Source organism: Capsicum annuum, unplaced genomic scaffold, assembly GCF_002878395.1.
Source record: "Capsicum annuum cultivar UCD-10X-F1 unplaced genomic scaffold, UCD10Xv1.1 ctg1716, whole genome shotgun sequence".
Lineage (NCBI taxonomy): Eukaryota > Viridiplantae > Streptophyta > Magnoliopsida > Solanales > Solanaceae > Capsicum > Capsicum annuum.
Genome location: NW_025822807.1, coordinates 444,027 through 466,506, shown reverse-complemented (window position 1 = coordinate 466,506; position 22,480 = coordinate 444,027). Strand labels below are relative to the sequence as shown.

The 22,480-nt window shown below is 33.4% G+C and overlaps 1 protein-coding gene across 1 annotated transcript; it reads left to right on the top strand.

Annotated features, from left to right (window-relative positions):
* Positions 1 to 9: 9 nt before the first annotated feature.
* On the top strand, positions 10 to 3,464 carry LOC124890427 (serine/threonine receptor-like kinase NFP). Its single transcript, XM_047402276.1, has 2 exons — positions 10 to 143; positions 906 to 3,464. Exon 2 carries the CDS (start codon positions 1,273 to 1,275, stop codon positions 3,112 to 3,114), a length of 1,842 nt encoding a protein of 613 aa, XP_047258232.1. The 5' UTR covers positions 10 to 143; positions 906 to 1,272; the 3' UTR covers positions 3,115 to 3,464.
* The last annotated feature ends 19,016 nt before the right edge of the window (positions 3,465 to 22,480 follow it).

The following is a 22,480-nucleotide window of genomic DNA, read 5'->3' as shown; positions in this document are numbered from 1 at the left end:
CTATCTGGTATCTGTGCACTTCGTTAACAAGCTATACTCGTGAAATATGTTTTGTTGGAGGGTGGAGCTGTTGTTTGTTCATCACATCATCTGCTCTATGATTTTTGCTAGTTCATCCCGGGGTCAATGTCCACACGTGATAGGTGTTCACTTTTCTGCCTCTTAAGGCTTCAATTATAGTTTTTGCATTTTCATTAAGGATTTGCTTAGGCGTTGGCTTTATATCCATGTAAGACAGGTTTTCAGAGATTCTTAAATTGTTGTCATTGAAACTACGCAGCCCTCTGTCTCCCAAGTATGGCAGAAATCTTGGCAAAGAGAGAACACTTCACTTGGTCATGAAAGAGACAATAAAACTAGCAACAAGGAGGGTGTGTTTGGTGTCATTTTCCTGGATATGTTTTCTATTGTTGGTTGGAGAGTGGATAATGTTTTTCGATTTTTTAAAATAAATGTTCGTATACTAATATTAGCATAATGTTTTGTTTAAATTTTTGAATATTAAAGATTGATAGAATGTCTAAGCATTGGTTAAATTAATTCAATGATATGAAGTTCAATAGTTGAGATAATTGGGTAGGTGGGGGAAATCATTTTCATCCTTTATAGTGAAAAATGTTTTCCTTGGAATATAGTTTCTGGCAATCAAACCCTAGAAGATGACTTATTTTCTGGAAAATGTCCTTCGAAAAATATTGTTCATCATAACAAAGTATGCCCGTCTCCAAGAAACTCACAATTACAAATTTTGCCTCCTTTGTTACGCCCCTTTCTCCTAAGGTAACAAAGTGTGACACAAGCTTGCTTGCATGTGTTAAGCATATTCCTATTGACAGTCACCTCTTAGAATTCACCCGTATCTCTACTTTTTTATTCTCAGTTGTTTACATTATGAACTTTGACAGGAAGAAGGAATCCGTGCCGTCTGGATTTGGTTCTAGTATTAAACTGATAGCTGGAGCTTCCCTAGAAAATAACTGAGAGGACATAATCAAGGAGAAAGTAAAGATTATAAATATAAATGATTCCTTTTGCTTATTGAGAATATTTTACAAAGCATTGTTGCATAAAGACAGAGACAGCTGCTTAAAATATGAGAGTAGGCAGAGAAGACAAAAGGGTATCTCGCAGACAGAGCTACAGACAAGCCTCCTAAATATTGTCCAATTCTATATCCTTCCAAACTCAAGAGGTAAATTCCTAAAATACACTTTTGCTTGAGCTGCCAAATAATCTTTCTAGTTGGTGCCTTGCTATCTAAGCTTTGTAGCAATGGGAGTTCCTCTTGTCTCCTTGTTTTATAACTTTTTCCTCTTTCTCATCCTTTCATCCTCGAACATAACTGCTCAAACATCTAGCCCAGACACTGACTTTTCGTGCTCGTTAAACTCCTCCTTTTCTTGTGATGCTTATGTCTCATATCGTGCCCGTCCGCCATATTATTTTGATGTTGGAAGTATCTCTGATCTTCTTGAAGTCAGTCGTTTAAGTATAGCTAAGGCCACAGGTCTAGCCTCAGAGGATACCGAGCTATTCCCTGACCAGCTTTTACTCGTACCTGTTAAGTGCTACTGCAATGGTTCTCATTATTTCTCCAATGTTACCTATCAGATCAAGAAAGGTGATAGCTTTTATTCGGTTTCAATAGGAGCTTTTGAGAACCTTACTAACTATCATGTGGTGCAAGATATGAATCCAACACTAGATCCAACCAACTTGACAGTTGGTGCAGAAGCTGTTTTTCCTTTGTTCTGTAAATGCCCCGCACATTCTGATCTTGGAAAGGGACTTCAGTACCTCGTCACTTATGTTTGGCAGCCTTGGGATGATATATTGCCTGTAAGCAATATGTTTGGAGCATCTGCAGCTGACATTCTGGCTATCAACAATTACAGAAATTTCACTGCTGCAATATGTCTTCCTGTCTTGATACCGGTAAACCTTCCTATTATTTTGCAATCTTACCCCTCTTCTGCAAGCAGTAGAAAATCTAAACTTGGATGGATCCTCATTACTGTTTTAAGTATTATGGGGTTGCTTGCAGTTTTTTCATTTTGCTTGATGGTGTACATGCGTCTTCTAGACGAGAAGAGGAGGGCTAATTTAACCCGTAACTCATTTACTCATGAAACTTCTGATCTTTTTCATATGAAGAAAGCCTCCGAGGGTGAAATTATGGACCATAAGAACATTCAAGATAAGCTTCTTCCTGGAGTTTCTGGCTATATTGGAAAGCCCATATTATATGACTTGAAGGTCATCATGGAGGCAACTCTCGACCTCAGTGAGAGGAGCAGAATAGGAGGATCGGTGTATAAGGCTACGATTAATGACCAAGTTGTAGCAGTCAAGAAAAGAAAACAAGCCTCGGAGGAATTGACGATACTTCAAAAACTACATCACGCAAATCTGGTGAAATTAATGGGTGTTTCATCAGATGATCATGGGAATTCCTTTTTGGTTTATGAATATGCTGAAAATGGCTCACTGGATCAGTGGTTGTTTCCCAGATCATCATCTGCCTCTGGCTCAGTGGTATCGCTCGGTTGGAGCCAAAGGTTACAGATAGCCTTGGATGTTGCAAATGCTTTGCAATACCTGCATGAACATACCCAACCTAGTATAGTTCACGGGGACATCCGAACATGTAGCATACTTCTTGATTCAAGGTTTAAAGCCAAAGTTGCAAGTTTCTCTACAGCCACACATTCTACCAACTCAATGATGCTGAAAGTCGACGTGTTTGGTTTCGGGCTTGTTCTGCTGGAGTTGCTTTCAGGGAAGAAAGCAATGGAATCAAAAGATAATGGCGAGACACTGATCATGGGCAAAGAAATAAAGGAAATCTTGGAAGCTGAAGATAACCGAGAGGAGAAGTTTAGAGGGTGGATGGATCTAAAGTTGAGCTTTTACCCTGTGGATGATGCTCTAAACTTGGCTGCCTTGGCAACGGCGTGCACATCAGAGCAATCAGCAGAGAGGCCTAGGATGACAGATATTGTCTTCAACCTATGTTTTCTTACTCAATCATCTTTTGAAATGTATGGAAGATCTTGGACTTCAGGTGAAGCTGAGGAGATTGTTCAGATTGTTAGTCCAGTAATAGCACGTTGACTCACGGATGGAATGTAAATATAGCTAAGAACTTTGTCAGTTCGTCTCAAATTTGCAACACATTCTGGATTATAAAAGCAAGAGGAACAGCTGATCTCCAGAATTTATTGCAAATTCGACTTCTCGTGTCCAGTTATTCTCTGTATTTCTCTTGTAGCTAAATCAGTTGCTATTGTAAATTCTTGTGTAGGATGTTTTACTCAACCACTCAACTTTGAAATAAGTGGAGAGCAATTTGACCCGTATTTCTACATTTCACACATTGCAAACTCGATGTTATTTATATCTGAGATCTAAATGATACAGATGAGTACAGGTTTATTTTAATTTGTAGTAAGCAAGTTCTTTAATTTTGTGCATCCATCTGTAATTACCTCCTTGTGCCCATAGCTTGACCTCCACCTTTTTCTGTGTCTTTCCTTCCTTACTAAGCGAACCTAGTCAAGTAATAAAAAGAAAAAGGAAAAAGGCCTTCATCACGCACAGATAACCCATCTTTAGTTTATCAAGGTTGAGGTTAGTTTGCCAAACATACACTTAATTCTTGCAGGTTCTAGTTGGGCATGCCACACAAAGTTTCGATTGAAGCACAAGTAACTTAGATGTAATCAAGATGATGCTTATTATGGTGCTGTGAATCTACATATAGTTCTTGATATTTTATATCCAGCTCTTGTTCCATTACCACTGCTGCTCTGGCAATGCTTTTTCTCCATTACCAAGTTGTCACGTCCAAGAAACCTCTATCTACACTGGACAAACCTTTTAGATTAATCTTTATTCTCGGCATTTTCAGCTAGTGAAAAATATAGGACGGATTTTGTAGGTTCAACTAAACCTAATGTTATTGGCTTGAATAATGATGTTTATTTATGCAAAAAGAATGCATGAAAATAATAAGATCCTGCTTATTCTAAATCATTGACTGAAGATCCCGAATTTGCTTCTATTCTTACTTGATCGTGCGATGCTCAAATTTGGTCGAGTATTATTGTGCACATGGATTGGAGACTCTGAAGTAGTCATGAATGTATTCAGGACCGTTAATATTTAAGGCAACACATATTTTTTTTTATTTTCAGCGTTTCAATTCTTTTACGGGTTGTTTGAATAAGATAGACAAAGTTATCGCATCCATTGAGATATATCCCATGGAATTAGTTATACCAGCATAACTATGGGAACATATCCCATCATTATAGCACAAATGGTAGTATAATTAATCTCAGAACTAACTGATACTTCTAACCAGATGCACTATAAAGTAATCCTATATTTTATCCTGAGATTATTATCCTTTATCCCTCGTATCAAACGGTGCCTTAAAATCCATGTTCTGTGAACTTAAAAACAAGATCATGAGATACTTGATGATGCTCAGGCACTATAGCATAGGTAAATCTTCCTTTTGGAGTCAGAGGTGAATTCAGAATTTAAAGTTTATGGGTTCAGAATTCTAATTTTTTAAGTATGGATTATAAATAAATAATTTGTACATATTCGATGATGTTTTCACTGTACATACTTATAGAATGAATCAAAGTTATTAAGTTCAGCACAATCCGTAACCAGTACGCTGGCTCTGCCCCGAGTCTAATACTCGGCTATATATAGATACTGCAAAATGATACATAAAGACGTGTAACTATACATATTTTGGAATATAGTGTTTGGTTATAATTAATTATACATCAAGTATGCCTAAAATTGTTGTTCGTTTCATATTGGTGGCTAGTTTGAGTAAAATATTGAATCTTAGAATGCCAATTTGTAAAAGAATTTATTCCAAAATTAAAGGAGCATGACTCAAAATCTACCTTTCTTTTCCATATACCCCTCTCAAATGCAAATGGCAAGATATGATCAAATGTACTCCATACTTAACCACACTCACGTATTTACAACTTCTAAAGAAAATTAAAAATCTTAGTCCTTATAAATTAAATCGAGAGTATGTTTCAATTAACCATGACCAAGCAAACATGTAATGAAAGACATACTATCTTTTATGCAAATATCTATGTGCCAAACCCTAAATACACTTTAGGCCCAAAATAAAGAAAGACATACTATCTTTTATGCAAATATCTATGTGCCAAACCCTAAATACACTTTAGGCCCAAGATAAAGACAAGTTAAAACGAGTGAATCTAAAAAATAGACCCAAATTGGGGTGGCTTTTAAATTTTAGTCCTAAATAAAAAAACTTCGTTAAAATAGTCTTTACCTATTAACTAATATTTTTTTGGGATAAAATTGCCCCTAATCAATGGAGTAAATTACATAAATGATCCCCACAATGGATAACAACTCCATATTTATATCTTTCAACTTTTTTTTTCTCTTTTCAATTTTACTTTGATTTTTATTTTTTCTTTTCTCTTTTTATTTTTAATTTTCTCAACCCTTACTTTTTTTCCTTTTTTCCTCTCAACTTTTTTTTTTCTTTTTAATATTATTTTTATTTTTCTTTTTTCTTTCCTCTTTTTTTTTTTTGTTCTTTTTAGTTTTTCTCAACCCTTACTTTTTTACTTTACATCTTTCAACGTCTACTTTTATAAAAAAAAGTTTTTTTTCTTTGATTCTTTTTCTTTTTAAATTTTTCTCGGCCTTTATTTTTATTTAATTTTTTTATCAACCTTTTTTTTTTTCCTATTGTCCCTCAACTTCTACATTTTCTTTGATTTTTATTTTTTTAACATTTTTCTTCATTTTCTTCATTTTTTTACAATTTTTATTATTTTTGTTCTTTTCTTCGATTTTTTTCCATTCAAGTTACATCTCATGAGCAGAGTTAACACTATCACATTATAAAGGCAAGACTTATGACTTTCGAACAATAAGCTACGTTTCGTGGGCAAGAGTTGATACTAATACATTGTAGAGGCAAGACATATGACTTTCAAACAACAAGTTATGTTTCATGGGTAAGAGTCGACACTACCACATTGTATTTTGATTTATGAGATGTTTTATAACTCTTACCTTAGAGGAAAGACTTAGCTCAGGGACTTTCAAACAACAAATTATACCCCACAGGCAAGAGTTAACTCTACCACGTTATGTTTTCATTTATGAGATGTTCTACAACTATTGCCTTAAAGGCAAGACTTAGCTCAAGGACTTTCAAACAAGAAGTTATGTTTCATGGGTAAGAGTCGACACTACCATATTGTATTTTGATTTATGAGATATTTTACAACTATTGTCTTAGAGGCAAGACTTAGCTCAAGGACTTTCAAACAACAAATGATGCCCCATGGATAAGAGTTGGCTCTACCACGTTATGTTTTCATTATGAGATGTTCTACAACAATTGCCTTAGAGGCAAGACTTAGCTCAAGGACTTTCAAACAAATTATGCCCCACGGACAAGAGTTGACTCTACCACGTTATATTTTCATTTATGAGATATTCTACTATTGCCTTAGAGGCAAGACTTAGCTCAAGGACTTTCAAACTATAAATTATGCCCCACGGGCAAGAGTTGACTCTACCACATTATGTTTTCATTTATGAGATGTTCTACAACTCTTGCCTTAGAGGCAAAACTTGACTCAAGGACTTTCAAACTACAAATTATACCCCACGGGCAAGATTTAACTCTATCACGTTATATTTTCATTTATGAGATATTCTATAACTATTGACTTAGAGGCAAGACTTGGCTCAAAGACTTTCAAACTACAAATTATGCCCCACAGGCAAGAGTTGACTTTACCACGTTATGTTTTCATTTATAAGATGTTCTACAACTATTGCCTTAGAGGCAAGACTTAATTAGCTCAAGGACTTTCAAACTATAAATTATACCCCACGGGCAAGAGTTGACTCTACCACATTATGTTTTCATTCATGAGATGTTCTACAACTATTGCCTTAGAGGCAAGACTTAGATCAAGGACTTTCAAACTATAAATTATGCTCCACGGGCAATAGTTGACACTACCACATTATGTTTTCATTTATGAGATGTTATATAACTCTTGCCTTAGATGCTAGACTTAATTAGCTTAAGGACTTTCAAACTACAAATTATGCTCCACGGGCAAGAGTTGACTCTACCACGTTATGTCTTCATTTATGAAATATTCTACAACTCTTGCCTTAGAGGCAAGACTTAGCTCAAAGACTTTCAAACTACAAATTATGCCCCACGGGCAATAGTTGACACTACCACGTTATGTCTTCATTTATGGGATGTTCTACAACTCTTGCCTTAGAGGCAAGACTTAGCTCAAGGACTTTCAAATAATAAATTATTTTTCACGGGCAAGAGTTGACACTATCACATTATGCCTTTATTTATGAGATATTTTACAACTCTCGCCTTAGAGACACGACTTATCTCGCGAATTTTCAAAGAACTTCGTAACAACAATTCATGCCCTTAAATTTGCTTTGATGTCAAAAAAAGAAGATACCTTTGCGGATTATCCAATTTTTTTATTTATTAGCAAAATATAATAGAAGTTGAGAAAAAAAGAAAAAAACGATCAACAAAATAGAGAAATAAAAAAAAGATTGAGAAAAAAAGGAAAGAAAAAAAATAAAGATGGGTATAAATATAAATATATAAATATTTCTATTATAAATATAATATTTTATATATTTATGGGTATAAATATACTACTTTATATATTTATAGGTATAAATATAAATTAACAGTAAAATAATGTCTTCAATAAGGGAGAAAATTAAATAAAGGATAAAAATAATGATGAGAGAGAAAAAGAGATATATATTAATTATGATATCATTAAGTTTGAAATTATAATTATCTTATTCTTTAAAACTGCTATATACGTAATATTGAAAAATTAATGTTATAAGATGAGTTTTATGTAAAAATTTAAAAGATTGAGGTTGTATGTAATGATAATAAAAGTTGAAATTGGAGTTGAAAAATTATGAAAAGAACAAAAACCTGTTTTCCCTTTTCAGAATTTTTTTTTAAATTTTCATGACCTAATATCACAATTTTCAATTCTGATATTTTTTTTTTTTTAAAAAGAAAAATTTCCATGGCCAAACGGCCTACTTATATATTTATGTATTTGATTGTATTGTTGTAATTCAATTCCTATCTCCACTACGGACTTCAACCCCCTTGACCCCACAGAGGGATTGACCTTGGTCTCGATTTGGCTCTGGCCTTGACCCCACTAGCTAGGACATAACCCCAACTCACAATCTAATTGTGATCCTGACCTAGAACCGACCGAAAACTTAACCTCGGTAAAAAAAAACATTAATCCTTGTTGTGCAATAATTCTATAAACAAATTGATTTATTAATGGACTTTGATGGGTTATTCTTGGACGTAATTTTTTTTTTAAAATTACATAACACCACAACGTATTATTATTGAACTACATAAAATCTCTATCCTTTTTATTAATTATCTAATTCTTTTTCTTTTTTTTTTTAAAAGTACCTTAATAATGTTGTTTGAGCTTTTTACCCTGCATTAGAATACTTCGCTTTAGATAAAATCATCTTTTCACTTTCTCCTATAATTATTATTTAATTATATATAATATTGAATCCTAAAATATATGGGAGGGACTAAAATCTTTCTTCTTAAATAATACACAAATATGGAAAACCATATTTAACAAATTTAAATTAAAAAAAAACTGAAAGTGGCGAAAAAAAAAAAAGAACCCCTAAGCATAGATATTATTGAATTATATTAGCATTAGGTCTTTAAAAAAAAAATAATAATATGTAAAAGTCCTATATTTAATACACTTCTAAATTAATTAAAATACTATCTTAAATAATTATTTAGTTAAATTACAATTTTATTTAGGCACTTTTGAAAACCATTACCCAATTTTTTTTCTCAGACGTTTGTTTAGCTCTCAATGACATATTGTTTCTTTTTCTTCTTCATTTGATTCAAGTTATTTTTTTTTTTTTGCATTCAATGTGAATATCTTTGTCTTTCGTTTAGTTAATAATGGTAGAATGATTTATTTATGTTAATTGCCATTATGTATTTTGTATTTCTTGTGTTTTTTTTTTCTTTCAGATGATTTTTCTTTTTTAAAAAAATAGAGAAGAAACATTGATAGTTGTCAATGAATAAAGTGAATCAGCTCATGGCCAATTGCTATATATCGAAAAAGCAAAGATTGTATTTCTATAATTCGTTAGAATGGTATGAAACATTCACTTGGTGATATGTAGGTTCTTATTAACTTTGAACTTGAAGTTTTTTTACTTTGTTTGAATAACGGGTAGAGGAAGAAAAATAGTTTTTAGAAAAAGTTATTAACAAACAAAAAGAAGTATCATTATTGTCCCGGGAAGAATCTAATCATCATAGACACGTAATTTTGCCCCTTGAAAAATCAATTTTATCTATTTTACTTCACCTTATCATACACCTACTCTATTTAATAACTTTTTCACAAAAAACAAAAATAACTAATTCTCAACAAAATAACAACCTACCCAATTAAATATTGACAACTTATTCTGCACCCAGCCCCTACTCCACACACCCTCCCCTCCTCATTTCCTTCACGTTTTTCTATTTCCCATAATAGAATACAACAATACAGACAAGACTCACAATACACTCCTCTATTTTCACAATACATACACTTATCTACACACACAAAAACAAAAACGGAGAGAAATAGGAGGGTAGAGGGAGAAAAATAGAGAAGTGAGTAGCGAAAACAGAGAAGAAAAATTGAGAGAAAAGGGTGAGACGTGAGAGAGCCGGAGAGAAAATCAGTAAAAGGGGATTGGAAAATTTAGAGAGAATCGAGAGAGAGAGAGAGAGAGAAATCAAGAGAGTGAGAAAGAGGAATTAAACAGTGAGGAATTAGAGGGGAAAGTGGAGAGAGGAATGGGAGCAAAATCAGTTTGCACTACTTTGATATTTCGGTGAAATTTTGTTGGAATCGCCGTTCCACCATTAAATCCGATACACCTATCTCGCTGGAAAAATCATAAAAACCAACGACCAAGCTTCTCGCTGGAAACCAATCAGAAAACCAGCTCCATTCCTCACCAGACTCGCAAAACCAACGAATAACCAACCCCATTTGAGTTGATTTCAGTGAAGTCTCAACGAAAAATAACCATAAGTTTTGAATTCTATTGATTCCAGCAGATCAAACTACCAGAAACACTATCTCCGTTTGAACTTCGGTCATCTCTTGTCATCGGGTTAAAGCCATCCAGCAGCTCCACCACCAAAACCTACTAGAAAACAACCGGGTTTAGGCAAAACAGAGTTCTGGTCAAAGTTGTTAAGTTGGGATTTGTATTGGGGTTCAAATCGATGTTTTTAGGTGCGGATTTTGTCTGTTCATTTGAGTAATATTGGATTTCGAAAGCTCCAAATTGAGGTCCAACTCTATTTTTTCCCTCTCTTTATTTCATTATCTATGATATTTGGTGCATTGGATTGAACATTGTTTGTTGGTTGATCCTTATTGGTGATGAATAGTTGCTTGTGTTGATTTTCTTGATTATGGATTGTGTGATGAAATGATATCTCTTTTGAGAACTAAACTCATGTTAGTTGGGAATGAATTTTGGGGCGAAAATTGTAAATTGATAAAAGTGAATATTGATTTTGTTTTGATTCATTGATGTTGTTGAATGCGATAGTACCATAATAAGCCAAAATTGGTAAGCAAACGGTAGATTGGGTAAGAAAATTTAGGAATTATAGATTATTGAATTTGTTGAATGTTTTTTAATTTATCGCACAAAATTGAAATTGTATTCATTTGCAAGGGAATGTCTTGAGAAAAATTATATTTATTCATCTGAAAATACCCCGATGTATTATATCTTCGAAGGAGATTCTTGATCAAGGTCTGAGACATCGCGTAGAGCATAGTTTAGGATTAATGTAAGTTAGTGTAGGTTTTCATTTCAACATTTTTTATTCGATTTGTATTAATTGGACTAGACACTGTTTTTTTTTTTTTTAAATTTTGGTGGTTTGATTGTTTGTTTTCTTGTTTATGTGTTTTGTTGGTTTATACATTTTCATAGTGTCATACTAGCCAATATATTCTACGAAGAAATCGTGGTCAAACCACGGGACTGAGGGATGCCTAACACCTTCCCCTTGATCAATAGAATTCTTTAATCGGAATATTTGTTCGTGGATCAATTTTAAAGAGTCAAAAAATCATTTTGAAAAAGGATTTTCAAAGGTGACTTGGCACACCAGATTTATGCCAAGTGGCGACTTTGAGTTTTATTGTGAAAAATTCTTTTCGAGGGTAACAGACATTCATCACCATATCTTATAGTATCCTTACATGCTAATTGTTGCATCTTTGAGGGTAACAAGGTTATTTAACTAGGGGTGGGCATTCAGTTTGTTCAGTTTGCCTGTTTCATATTCAGTTTTTTGATTTTTGAATTGACGAAAATGACAACCATAACCAAACAAAATTAAATTCAGTTTGATTCGGTTTCTACAAATTCAGTTCGGTTATTTCAAATTATTATTTCGGTTTTGAAGATTAAATTAGCAAACCTTACTTTGTTATGACTGGTTTTGAAATGTTGTACATCTATGTCAATTTTTCATGAAATACCAAGCAAATACGTCGATGATTCATGCATGTTGGTGATATAGACATCTCAAGCAACACAAGTATTGCTTATTATATAAGACTTAAGTGAATATGGAAAGGTGTTGTTGCTCCCAATGTTATCCATCAAATCACAATACTATGAGTCTCCGACTATAAATTCTAATAATTGTCGCAACAATACCACAAGACATGAATTTAGGGACGTAAATAGTAAGATTAGGTTACTTATTATATATTTATATTGAATATATAAAATATATATTATTTATATAATTTGGTTTTTCGGTTTAACCAATTTTTTTTGAAAAAACGAAAATCAAATTGTTTAATCAAATTTCAAAAATTTGAAATCGAGATCAATCCAAAAAATAAAAAAACTGAAACCAAATTTAAATTTTGATTTTTTCGGTTTAAACCAAAATATGCCCAGTCCTACATTTAACAGACTGATTTGGGGGAATGTGCTAGAATTACAAAAAAACGTGTGTTTAGGCAAGAAAAAGTTCAAGAGAAAAAGAAAAAAAGAAAAAAATTGTAATGTTTAGGATATTTTATGCTTTTGTTTTTCACACTCAAAAATGCAAAAAGATTTTTTACCTTTTGCACTTCGTTTTCTGAAAAAAAAAAAAAAGATCAAAAAGATTTCCCCTTTGTTTCCTTTAGCAAGCATTCATAATTCAAAAATTTAATTTTTTTTTAATAGGAGATTTTTATAAAAGAAAAAGAGAAAATACCCAATTACCCCCCTGAACTATACCCAAGAAGGCTATACCACACCTCGACTTAAAAGGGATCCTATTACACCCCTGAACTAATTAAGTGTAATTTTGACACCCTTAGTGCCTATGTGGCACATAGGTGGCACACACGTGTGCCTACGTGGACACTTCAGTGTGTTGTGCCACGTATGTGCCACGTAGACATTAAGGGTGTCAAAATTATACTTTTAATTAGTTCAGGGGTAATAAGACCTCCTTTAAGTTGAGGTGTGTCATAACCTTTTTGAGTATAGTTCAGGGGGGTAATTGGGTATTATCTCAAAGAAAAATTCAAAAAGATGGTAGAAGTTTTGTACATTTCATATAACTAAAATGCCAAAAAGATTTTTCTTTAAGTGTTGTCATGTTTTTCTTCGTTGAAAATTTCAAACAAAACAAGTTGTGGTGGTGCTTTATTTTGAACAATTTCATTTGAACATATATATATATATATATATAAATCCTTTCATAGTTGTTGATGTCATTTTGATGTGAAGTTTCAAATCGAAAAGTAAAAAATGATTTTGTTTGCGTTTTTTATTTTTTATCTTGGTAGTGTCCCTCAAGTCGTAGTTCAGTATGTTTGTCCAATTTAGACTAACTACACACACCTGATTCTCCTCTCTTGAAAGTGAGATACGAACACAACCCTTCTCGGGTTCGATGATCTTATTTAAAAAATCCAAAAAGATTTTTCTCTCTTCATTTTAGAATTGATGTTTCATATACGTATTTAAATAGAAAAAATACCAAAATATTTTTTTTAATAGTTTAAGGTTTGTGTGTGTATGAAATCCAAAATCAAAAACCCCAAAAAGATTTTTGTTATTATCTTTTGAAAACAACGATAAGAGGAAAAAAGAGGATTTTTATTTGTTCTTCATTTTAGATTAGTTGTTTTCACATGTTGCTTCACTGAAAACTACAAAAAGATTTTACTTTGATAATTTTTGATTTATTTTTATGAAATCAGAATCAAAATTTAAAAAGATTATGTAAATATCTCTTGAAAAAAAGGAAAAAAAAATTTTTTACTCTTCTTTTTGGATTAATTGTTTTATGTGTATTTTTATATGAAAATACAAAAAGGAAAAAAATCATTTGGTAATAAATTAGTTAAGTCATGCATTTCTTCATATGAAAATACAAAAAGATTTTTCTTTGTTAATCATCGATTTCATTTTGTATAAGGGATTTTAAGCTCAAAAATTCAAAAGATTTTCATCTACTTTTGAATCTTTGTTATTTCCTTACCTTTAAAATTTCATAAAAAAAAAAGAAGGAAAAAAAGAAAAAGAGTTTAATTGGCCAATTTATCACCAAATTTTACAAACCATGCACACTTGATTCTTCTCTTTCGGGGGTGAGATACGTAGGCTCCCTTCTAGGGTTCGGTGATCTTAAAAAAAGATTTTTTTTTAAAAAGTGTTGAACTCTAACGCATTTGTTATCTCTTTTGTTCAGTTAGTATAAGTTGATTGGTTTGTGGCATTTGGACCGATCGTCCATATTACACCAAGTCTAAGAAAGAGTTAGTAATGTCCAACAAAGATATTGAGAGTGACATCATGGATCAGACAAAGAGTCAAAAAAATGAGAGTTTAAAGCAAGAGATTTTGAGACTAAGGCATCAAATGTCAGAAACACACCGAGCTTGGGCCAGTGGGTTGCCTCTTCCTCCATTCCCCATATTGAACCTGCAAATACCTTGAGTTTTTCATCAAAATTGCAAATTCAGTTTCTTAATGTTGTTGATGTACCACAACATGCCTTCAAATTTACTCCATGCCAAATGCATCCTAATACTTCCATTACTCATTGTCTAGTTCCTTTGTATAAGCCTACCACATTGTCAGTACCAACTATCGTTTGTGTTTTTGTTGCTCAGCCCTCTTCTAAGGTTCCCACTTGGTCTATCCACCCAATGACTGTGCTTCCCTAATCTGTTAGAAAGTTTGTGTTCATTACTTTTGATGATTACTGCTATACTCCTGAGCCTACATTAAAATTAATCGAACCACCAAAATTTCTTATCAAGAAGCCTGACATGGCAGAAGAACAAGATAAAATGGCTGTTAAAGTAAAGGGTGTTGAAAAGATTATGAAAAATTCTTTGGAAACTGCAAGTTATAAAGCTATTTCATTTAAGGTCTAGGGCATGTCTTCAAAGTGTTAACCTTTCCCCTAGATTTGAGATATCAAAATTTGAGGGGCATGATGGGCATACAGATTCTATGAAACACTTGGGGCGATATTGCAATCAATTGAGGGGAACTGAAGGAAAGAAGGAAAATGTAGCTATTGTTATGTCAGCGCCACAAGAGATCCCGAGAGGGCCAACTCACCAATATTTTCAGCCTCAACCCCGAGTTTGTATATCAGATTCGGATACTCACCCGTAATAAAGTTCTTTTCTTTGAAATTCAAGATAATACAATCCCCTTCCTTAGTATCCTTTAAACAGTGCATAACTGTATACTCATCCATCTTCTTATCCATAATGGCATGCACCGATCTCTCAAAATAGTCCTCGACCCCATATACTTATCTAGATATCTCTCAATCCAAGTTTCAACCTAGGACAAAGTTTGCAAAGATGAGGAAGTTAAATGATAATTTCGCACCAATTGAGGAATCCTATACCAGTTTGTTCTAAAAATTGAGACAGAGGGGCATGATTACTCCTAGGGTATATTTCTGACCCACTTTCTAGAAATTTTGATCCTAATGTATGGTGTGCATATCATTCTAATGCTCAAGGTCATAGTAATGAAGATTGTCGTACCTTGAAAAGAGAAATAAAAAGGATGATTCAAGAAAACTTGATTGTAGTCCAGAACATTGACACTACGAGCATCACTCAGAATCCTTCACCAACACATGGTAAAGCACAATACATGAGAAGAAACAAGTTAAGCATGGGGATCCATAATTTATATGTTGAAGGAAATGTATTTGACGGTGATAAAAGTTCTAGTCATGCTGATGTGCAAACCAGTGGCTAAAATGTCAAGCTCAACAATTGGAAAAACACTCCTATCCTTACTAGGAAGGGGTTTTGGTAGTCTTTTTTTTTTGTTATCTGAATTATTTCTGGGTTGTATTTTGGGATCTATCTTGTTTTGTCCCTATGTCGTTTATGTTCAAACCCTTCTATCTTTTATTTCAACTAAATGTAGTGTCCGTTTATTTTGTTAATGTGTGTTGTTTGTTTGTTTTCTTTACACAGAACATTTTGTGTTGGTTCTAGTGATATGACATGCTTGCAGAATTTTCAGCCAGATATTAAAATCCAATTTAATCATGAAACATTGAATCTGAATGTTAAAGTTAGAAAAAGAGATCTAAGAAAATAGATAAAGTGTGGGGACATTTGGTGATGAGTTGAAGTCTCACTTGAATAAATTAAGACAATCATTTTAAGAATCACAAGAATAAGTTGGTCACTAGTTGAAATATACATCTTAATCAATTTTAATTCGATCAAACAGTGGATGCACGATCTTCTGTCAAGAGAAACAAAGGAAAATTTGCTTCACTAACGTATGAGTCATCCAATGTGAGGTGTGTACAATATAAATGGAGTTGTATTTTTGAAAAGAGTATAAGAAGTAACACACATGCTCAGTTGAAGTTAGTGTTGGGAAAAAGATAGTACAAGTGATCTTTATCTTCCACTTTCATATTGCATGCTTTGTACTTGCATATTTAAGAATTAATATGATTAAGGCATTTCATTCTACTATCCAAACATTGTGTCATCCTTTGCTTATCCTTTTTGAGCCTAATCCTATTTTCCTTTGTACCCATCTTTTGGAATCAAGTTGGAGACAGTAAAACAAAAAAAAAAGTGAAAAAGAAAAAGAAAAAATGTGTCGAGAAAAGAATAGAGTAATGAAAAATTCAAAAAAAATAATGAGTCAAGAAAGAAAATACAAGTGTCAAAAAAAATAGAATCATAAAAAGTCCCAAAGAAAAAAAAAGATGAAGAAAAAGAAATAAAACACAAGCAAAAGAACAAGTTGCTAGAACTATGTTTGACCCGATTCTCCTCTTTCGAATGTGAGATACGTAGGCAGCCCTACTGTAGGGTACGGTCCAACCAAATAAACAATTTAGAATTACCCAGTCAAAAGAAACTGGGGCATAAGTTAATTTTTATTGTTTGAGTTGATTCCAAAAGTTGTAAATCTCACCCATTTAAAGTATTGTTTGAGCCTCATGCCATTCTTTTTTCTCATCATATCTAAAAATCACGTTACAACCAAAGAAAGACCTTCAGGTCAATTATTGAGAATGTTAAGGCGAGGCATGCAATGAATATAATGATGTATTTTGGGTGTTACTTGTTTTCATCAACACAAGAAATTAGGAGACTCTTGTCGGTAAAAACCCTACGGGTATCGTAAGGCGATGGTGAGTTGAGAAAATAAAAATGAGAGAGGCTTATTGGTGAAAACCCTAAAGGCGTCACTAGTCGAATGAGGTCTATGAATGCAATTGACCTAAGAAAGCAACTTAGTTTTTAAGGTCATTAGCTCAACAATAATTGGAGAGAGTTTAGATGAAAAGATCAGGCTATTTAATCCAAAATACATGTCATAATCATTAGACTTGTTTGTCATTTTCAGATAAATTTTCTCTTTTCTCTATTTTTTAAAAAAAGGGACATTCATTGTCTTTACTTTCTTCTCTATGTTTCTATTTTTGTGTTTTTGAGTCTGTTATTCAAATAGAAAATTCTTACTACCTCCGTCTCATTTTATGTATCGCCATTTGACCAGACACAGAGTTTAAAAAATAAGTGATGACTTTGTAAAGTTTACAAAATTGCCCCTTTTAAAGTTATTTTAATATTTACTTTTTTGATGACTTTTCTTAATAAGTGAGACCCACTAAGGATAAAATGGGAATGATGCCATTAAATAGTTACCAAATAAGGAAAGGTGATATTTTTTTTGTGATGGACCAAAAATAAAATGGCGACACATAAAATGAGACGGAGGGAGTATTATTTTTCTCATATTTTTGAGTCAAGTCCATGTCAAAATGAGTGAGAAAGGATTTTAAAAATTGATACCAACTTCTTCAATTGCACAAAGCAAGACAAAAGGCTAGCACATGAAAGAAACATGATGATGATGTTGAAATAAAACATGCAGAAAGTTTTGTCAACAGGCAGGTTTGGTGATTCGGGGAAATATCAAGGTTCAAAGGATTTATCTGAGAGACATAGCAAATGAAGATATCGTGTTTGTTTTAGAGTCACTTTAATAATCTGAGCTTGGGTCAATGGTACAAAAAGTCAATGACATATGCCAATTGTTGGAAGCAAAATTAAATGGAACAAGTGCAAGAGCAGTCGTCTCAAAAGTCAAAACCGCAAGCCAACCACCATGTTTTAAACTCACAAGTTTTCTTTGTATGAAACAGGAGCACTTTCTACCTTCAAATCAAAGGCTTCAAAGCGCAAATATCTACAAGTGTAATTCCTTGTTTCTGTAAATGCAAGAGGCAATGTTGCTGCATAGGTTTGATAATTACAATTATGGTAAAACTCATCATTCTATACCCCTAAGAGACACACTTTAAAATTTGGGTCTTTCATGTTTCATGGTTAGAAGGTGCACTTCCTAATATGATCCTTTAATACTAAAAGATGCACTTTTAGTCAAAATCTCTCACCTTTTCTCATAAGAGATGCAATTGTTTGTATTGGTCATTCAATTTTATCCTCAAGAGATGTATTTATTAACTAGAGTCTTGATTCATCTTTGCATTATGCATTTTGCAAGTAGTTAGGATTTGGTTTGACACTCACAAAATTTTTCTGACCAGAAACTGGGGCAAAATTTCATTCATGTTATTGGAACTTCATTTTAGAACCCTTTTGGAAAATGAGACTTTATTTGACAAATGAGAACTCTCGTTATCATAATCATTGTTTTTGATAATTTTTCTTCTAGTTTTGATATTGATTTCAGGAGACCGCCTGGAGAACAGGGTGAGAAAATTGTAAGTCGGCTACCCGCTCAGAGAATAAGGTGATAAAATTAAAAGTCAGGAGCCCGCCTGGAGAACAGGGTGAGAAAATTACAAATTGGGAGCTCGCTCAGAGAACAGGGTGATGAAATTGAAAGTTGGAAGCCCGCCCGTAGAATAGGGCGATGAAATTGAAAGTTAGGAGCCTACCTGGAGAACAGGGTGAGGAAACTGCAAGTGGGGAGCCTGCCTGGAGAATAGGGTGATGAAATCGTAAGTCGAGAGCCCACCTGAAGGACAGGGTGATGAAGTTAGGGGTGTGCATCGGTCGGTACGATTTGATTTTATGCGTTATTAGTTCGGTTTATTGGTTTTTGATTTTTAAATATGTAAAATCAATAACCAACCAATAAGATATTTTCTTATCGGTTTTGGTTTTTTGGTTTTTGGTCCTTAACGATTCGATTTTTGATTTAGCCAATAAGAAAATACTTATAGAATAGAAATAGTAACAACTAACATAAAAAAAATGAAATCTTAGTTACCGCCAAAATCCTACGCAATGCATTTTAGTTTGCAAAAATCTTCAAACTTTAACTGAATGTTAGTTCGAAAAAAAATTAAATCCTAATTGTTGGAAGCTATAAATGCTTCAAGCTTTTCAATACGATAATAGCTGAGTTTTATATTATGCCTTTGTTGCCCTGAATAGGTTAATACTTTGTGATTCACTGAATTGTGAATAAGTAGTGCATATAATATATATATATACATACATACATATATATATATATATATATATATATATATATATATAGATAGAGAGAGAGAGAGAGAGAGAGAGAGATTTATATATATAACATAAATAGGGATATAAAACAATAATTTAGTGTGTCCTTATTGGGTTATCAGTTTAACCAATAACCTAGTAAGCTAAAACCGAAACCGAACCGTTTACCTAATAATTTTTTTTTATAAAACCAATAAGAAACCGTTAACCCAATAACCCAATACCAATAACCCAATTACATTTTCATCGGTTCAGTTTATCGGTCGGTTTGATTTTTGCACACCCCTAGATGAAGTTGAAAGTCTATAGCCTGCCTGAAGAACATGGTGAGAAAATTGTAAGTCGGGAGCCTGCCCGGAGAACAGGGTGATAAAATTGAAAGTCAAGAGCCTGCATGGAGAATAGGGTACGCCCGAAGAATAAGGTCAGAAGTCCGCCTGAAGAACAAGGTGAAGAGATTGAAAGTCAACAAGGTGAAGAGATTGAAAGTCAGGAGCCCGACTAGAGACTAGGGTGAAGATTTTCAACTTTAAGTCCATCAGAAGTCCCACATGAAGAATATGGTCAATGTTCAAGTTTACCCCCAACACCAAATTTTGCATGAAGAAAGGATTCACTTTCAAGTTCAACCCAAACACTTGAAAAAACATTAAAGACTCAAGCAAGAATCAAGAGATGCTGTGTAGATATGACTTTTGTAAATTCGTTTATCTTTTTAACTTGTAATTTTTATTTTTGATGTAATGACAAAGCTGCGGATCGAAAGCTCGACGGGACCTCACTCGACTCTCCAACTCAGTATAGTCCCTCTCATTTTTCAATCCTGGAACTATATGTGACTTGATTTTCATATAACCTGGGATAGGTAGGATGCTCAAAATCAAGATTCGGCTGCACTCTGTCCTTTTGTTTCTTCCTCTAAATAATGGTAGGATCAAAGTTTTATCTTGTTGTCTACTTCTTTATCTGTAAGTACTTTGTGTTCACAAACAAAGAGGGGCATGGTGTAGACACATAATTTTTTCTCTTCAAAAATTAATTTTATCCATTTTACCTCACCTTACCATACACCCCACCCTATTTAATAATTTTTTCACAAAAAGACAAAAATAACTAATTATCCACAAAATAACAATCTCTCCAATTAAATATTGACAACTCACCCTACCCCACATACCCTTCCCTCTCTATTTCCTTCATGTTTTTATATTTCCTCTAACAGAATACAACAACACAGACAACACTCATAATATACTCTTTCATTTTCACAATACATATACTCATCTACACACACAAACAAAAACAAAGAGAAATGAGAGGGTAGAGGCTGAAAACAGAGAAGAGAATAGCAAATATAGAGAATAAAAATTGAGAGAAAAGGGTGAGAACGTGAGAAAACTAAAGAGAAATTCAATAAAAGGGTATTGGGAAATTTAGAGAGAACCGAGAGAGAGATTAAAATAGAGAGAGTGAGAAAGAGAAAGAAAATAATAAGGAATTAGAGGGGAAAACAGAGAGAGGAATGAGAGCAAAATCAGTTTGAACTACTCGAATTTTAGGTGAAATTTTGTCGGAATCGTTGTTCTACCATTAAATTCGATACACCTATCTCGTTGGAAAACCCATAAAAATCGATGACCAAGTTTCTCGCCGGAAACATATAAAAAAATAGCTCCATCCCTCACCGGATCCACAAAACCAGTGAACAACTGACCCCATTTGAGTTAATTCCGGTGAAGTATCGTCAAAAAATAACCATAAGCTTCAAATTCTATTGATTCCAGCCGATCAAACTACCAGAAACACTATCTCCAGTCAAACTCTAGTCATTTTTCGCCGTTAGGTTAAAGCCATCCAGCAGCTCCACCACCAAAACCCATTGGAAAACAATCAGGTCTAGGCAAAACAGAGTTCGGGTCGAAGTTATCGAGTTGGGATTCGTATTGAGGTTCGAATCGAGATTTTTAGGCACGGAGTCCATCTGTTCATTCAAGTAATATTGAATTTCGAAAGCTCCAAATTGAGGTCCAACTCTACTCTTTCCCTCTCTTTATTTCAATATCTATGATATCCGGGGCATCGGATTGAACATTGTTTGTTGGTTGATCCTTGTTGGCTATAAATAGTTGCTTGTGTTGATGCCACTACTAAAAAAAGGAGAAAACCGACCACGAAAACTGACCACAAGTGGTCGGTTTTCCCCAAATTTTGACCACAAAATCAACCAAACTGTGTGGTCGGTAAACAATTGATAGTTTTTTAAAAATCGACCACAAGTGGTCGATTTTTTAAAATAATATATTTATTTTTAAAATTTATTATTATGTTTTTAAAATTTGGAAAATAATTAATTTAAAAAATAAAAAAATAAAAACTGACCACAAGTGATCGAATTTTTATTTAATTATTTAATTATTTTTAATAGAAAACCGACTACATGTGGTCGATTTTCTAATAAATTAATTTAATAAATTAATCGAAGTGGTCAATTTTATTTATTTTTTTAAAAATTCGACCACTGGTGGTCGGTTTTTCTGTGATTTTTTTTTAAAATCAGCAATTGTAAATGCTTTCAAAAGTGTACAACACAATAATAGTTTCAAAAAAGTACAAACTACAATATAATATGTAAATTCAAAGTACAACAATAGCTTCAAAAGTGTTAACAACTACAACAATAGTTTAAAAATGTACAAACTACAACATAATATCTAAATTCAAAGTACAACACATACAGAAGTAAAAAAACTAAAGGTCATCATCATCGAATTCTTCCTCGTCCTCATCTTCCATATCCTAATCTGTGCTGATATCATCCAGAGGGTCAAGTCTTTTTGTAGCCCGAACAACATCAGCAGGACACAGAGGAATAACCCCTGCAGTCCGAATGAAAGAGCTGAACTGCTCCTGCAATATCCTGATTTGCGACGAAGTTTCCTCCTCCCTTTTCTGCGACCTCTCTCTCTATTCAACAAGCTTTTCAGTGAGTTTAGAAATCGTACTTTCTAGTCTTTCAATGGTTTCTCTATCAACTAAAGTGCTAGAGGATGCAGGGCTGAACGAACACCTAATATTGTCACCAAAAAAATTGTTGTGGTATCCTTAGTAATGGACTCTAACTGCAGGACCGACAACTTTTTCCCATAACTTCTCTTCTACATGTCGGGGTAGTGGGTCACCCTGAGTTTCAGAAGGCTGAGTACTACAATACTCACTAAGTAGCTGCCTATATTTGTCCTATATTAATTCAAAGT

Excerpts from the sequence above, each read along its gene's own strand:
- LOC124890427 (XM_047402276.1), top strand. The coding sequence starts at position 1,273 with ATGGGAGTTCCTCTTGTCTCCTTGTTTTATAACTTTTTCCTCTTTCTC.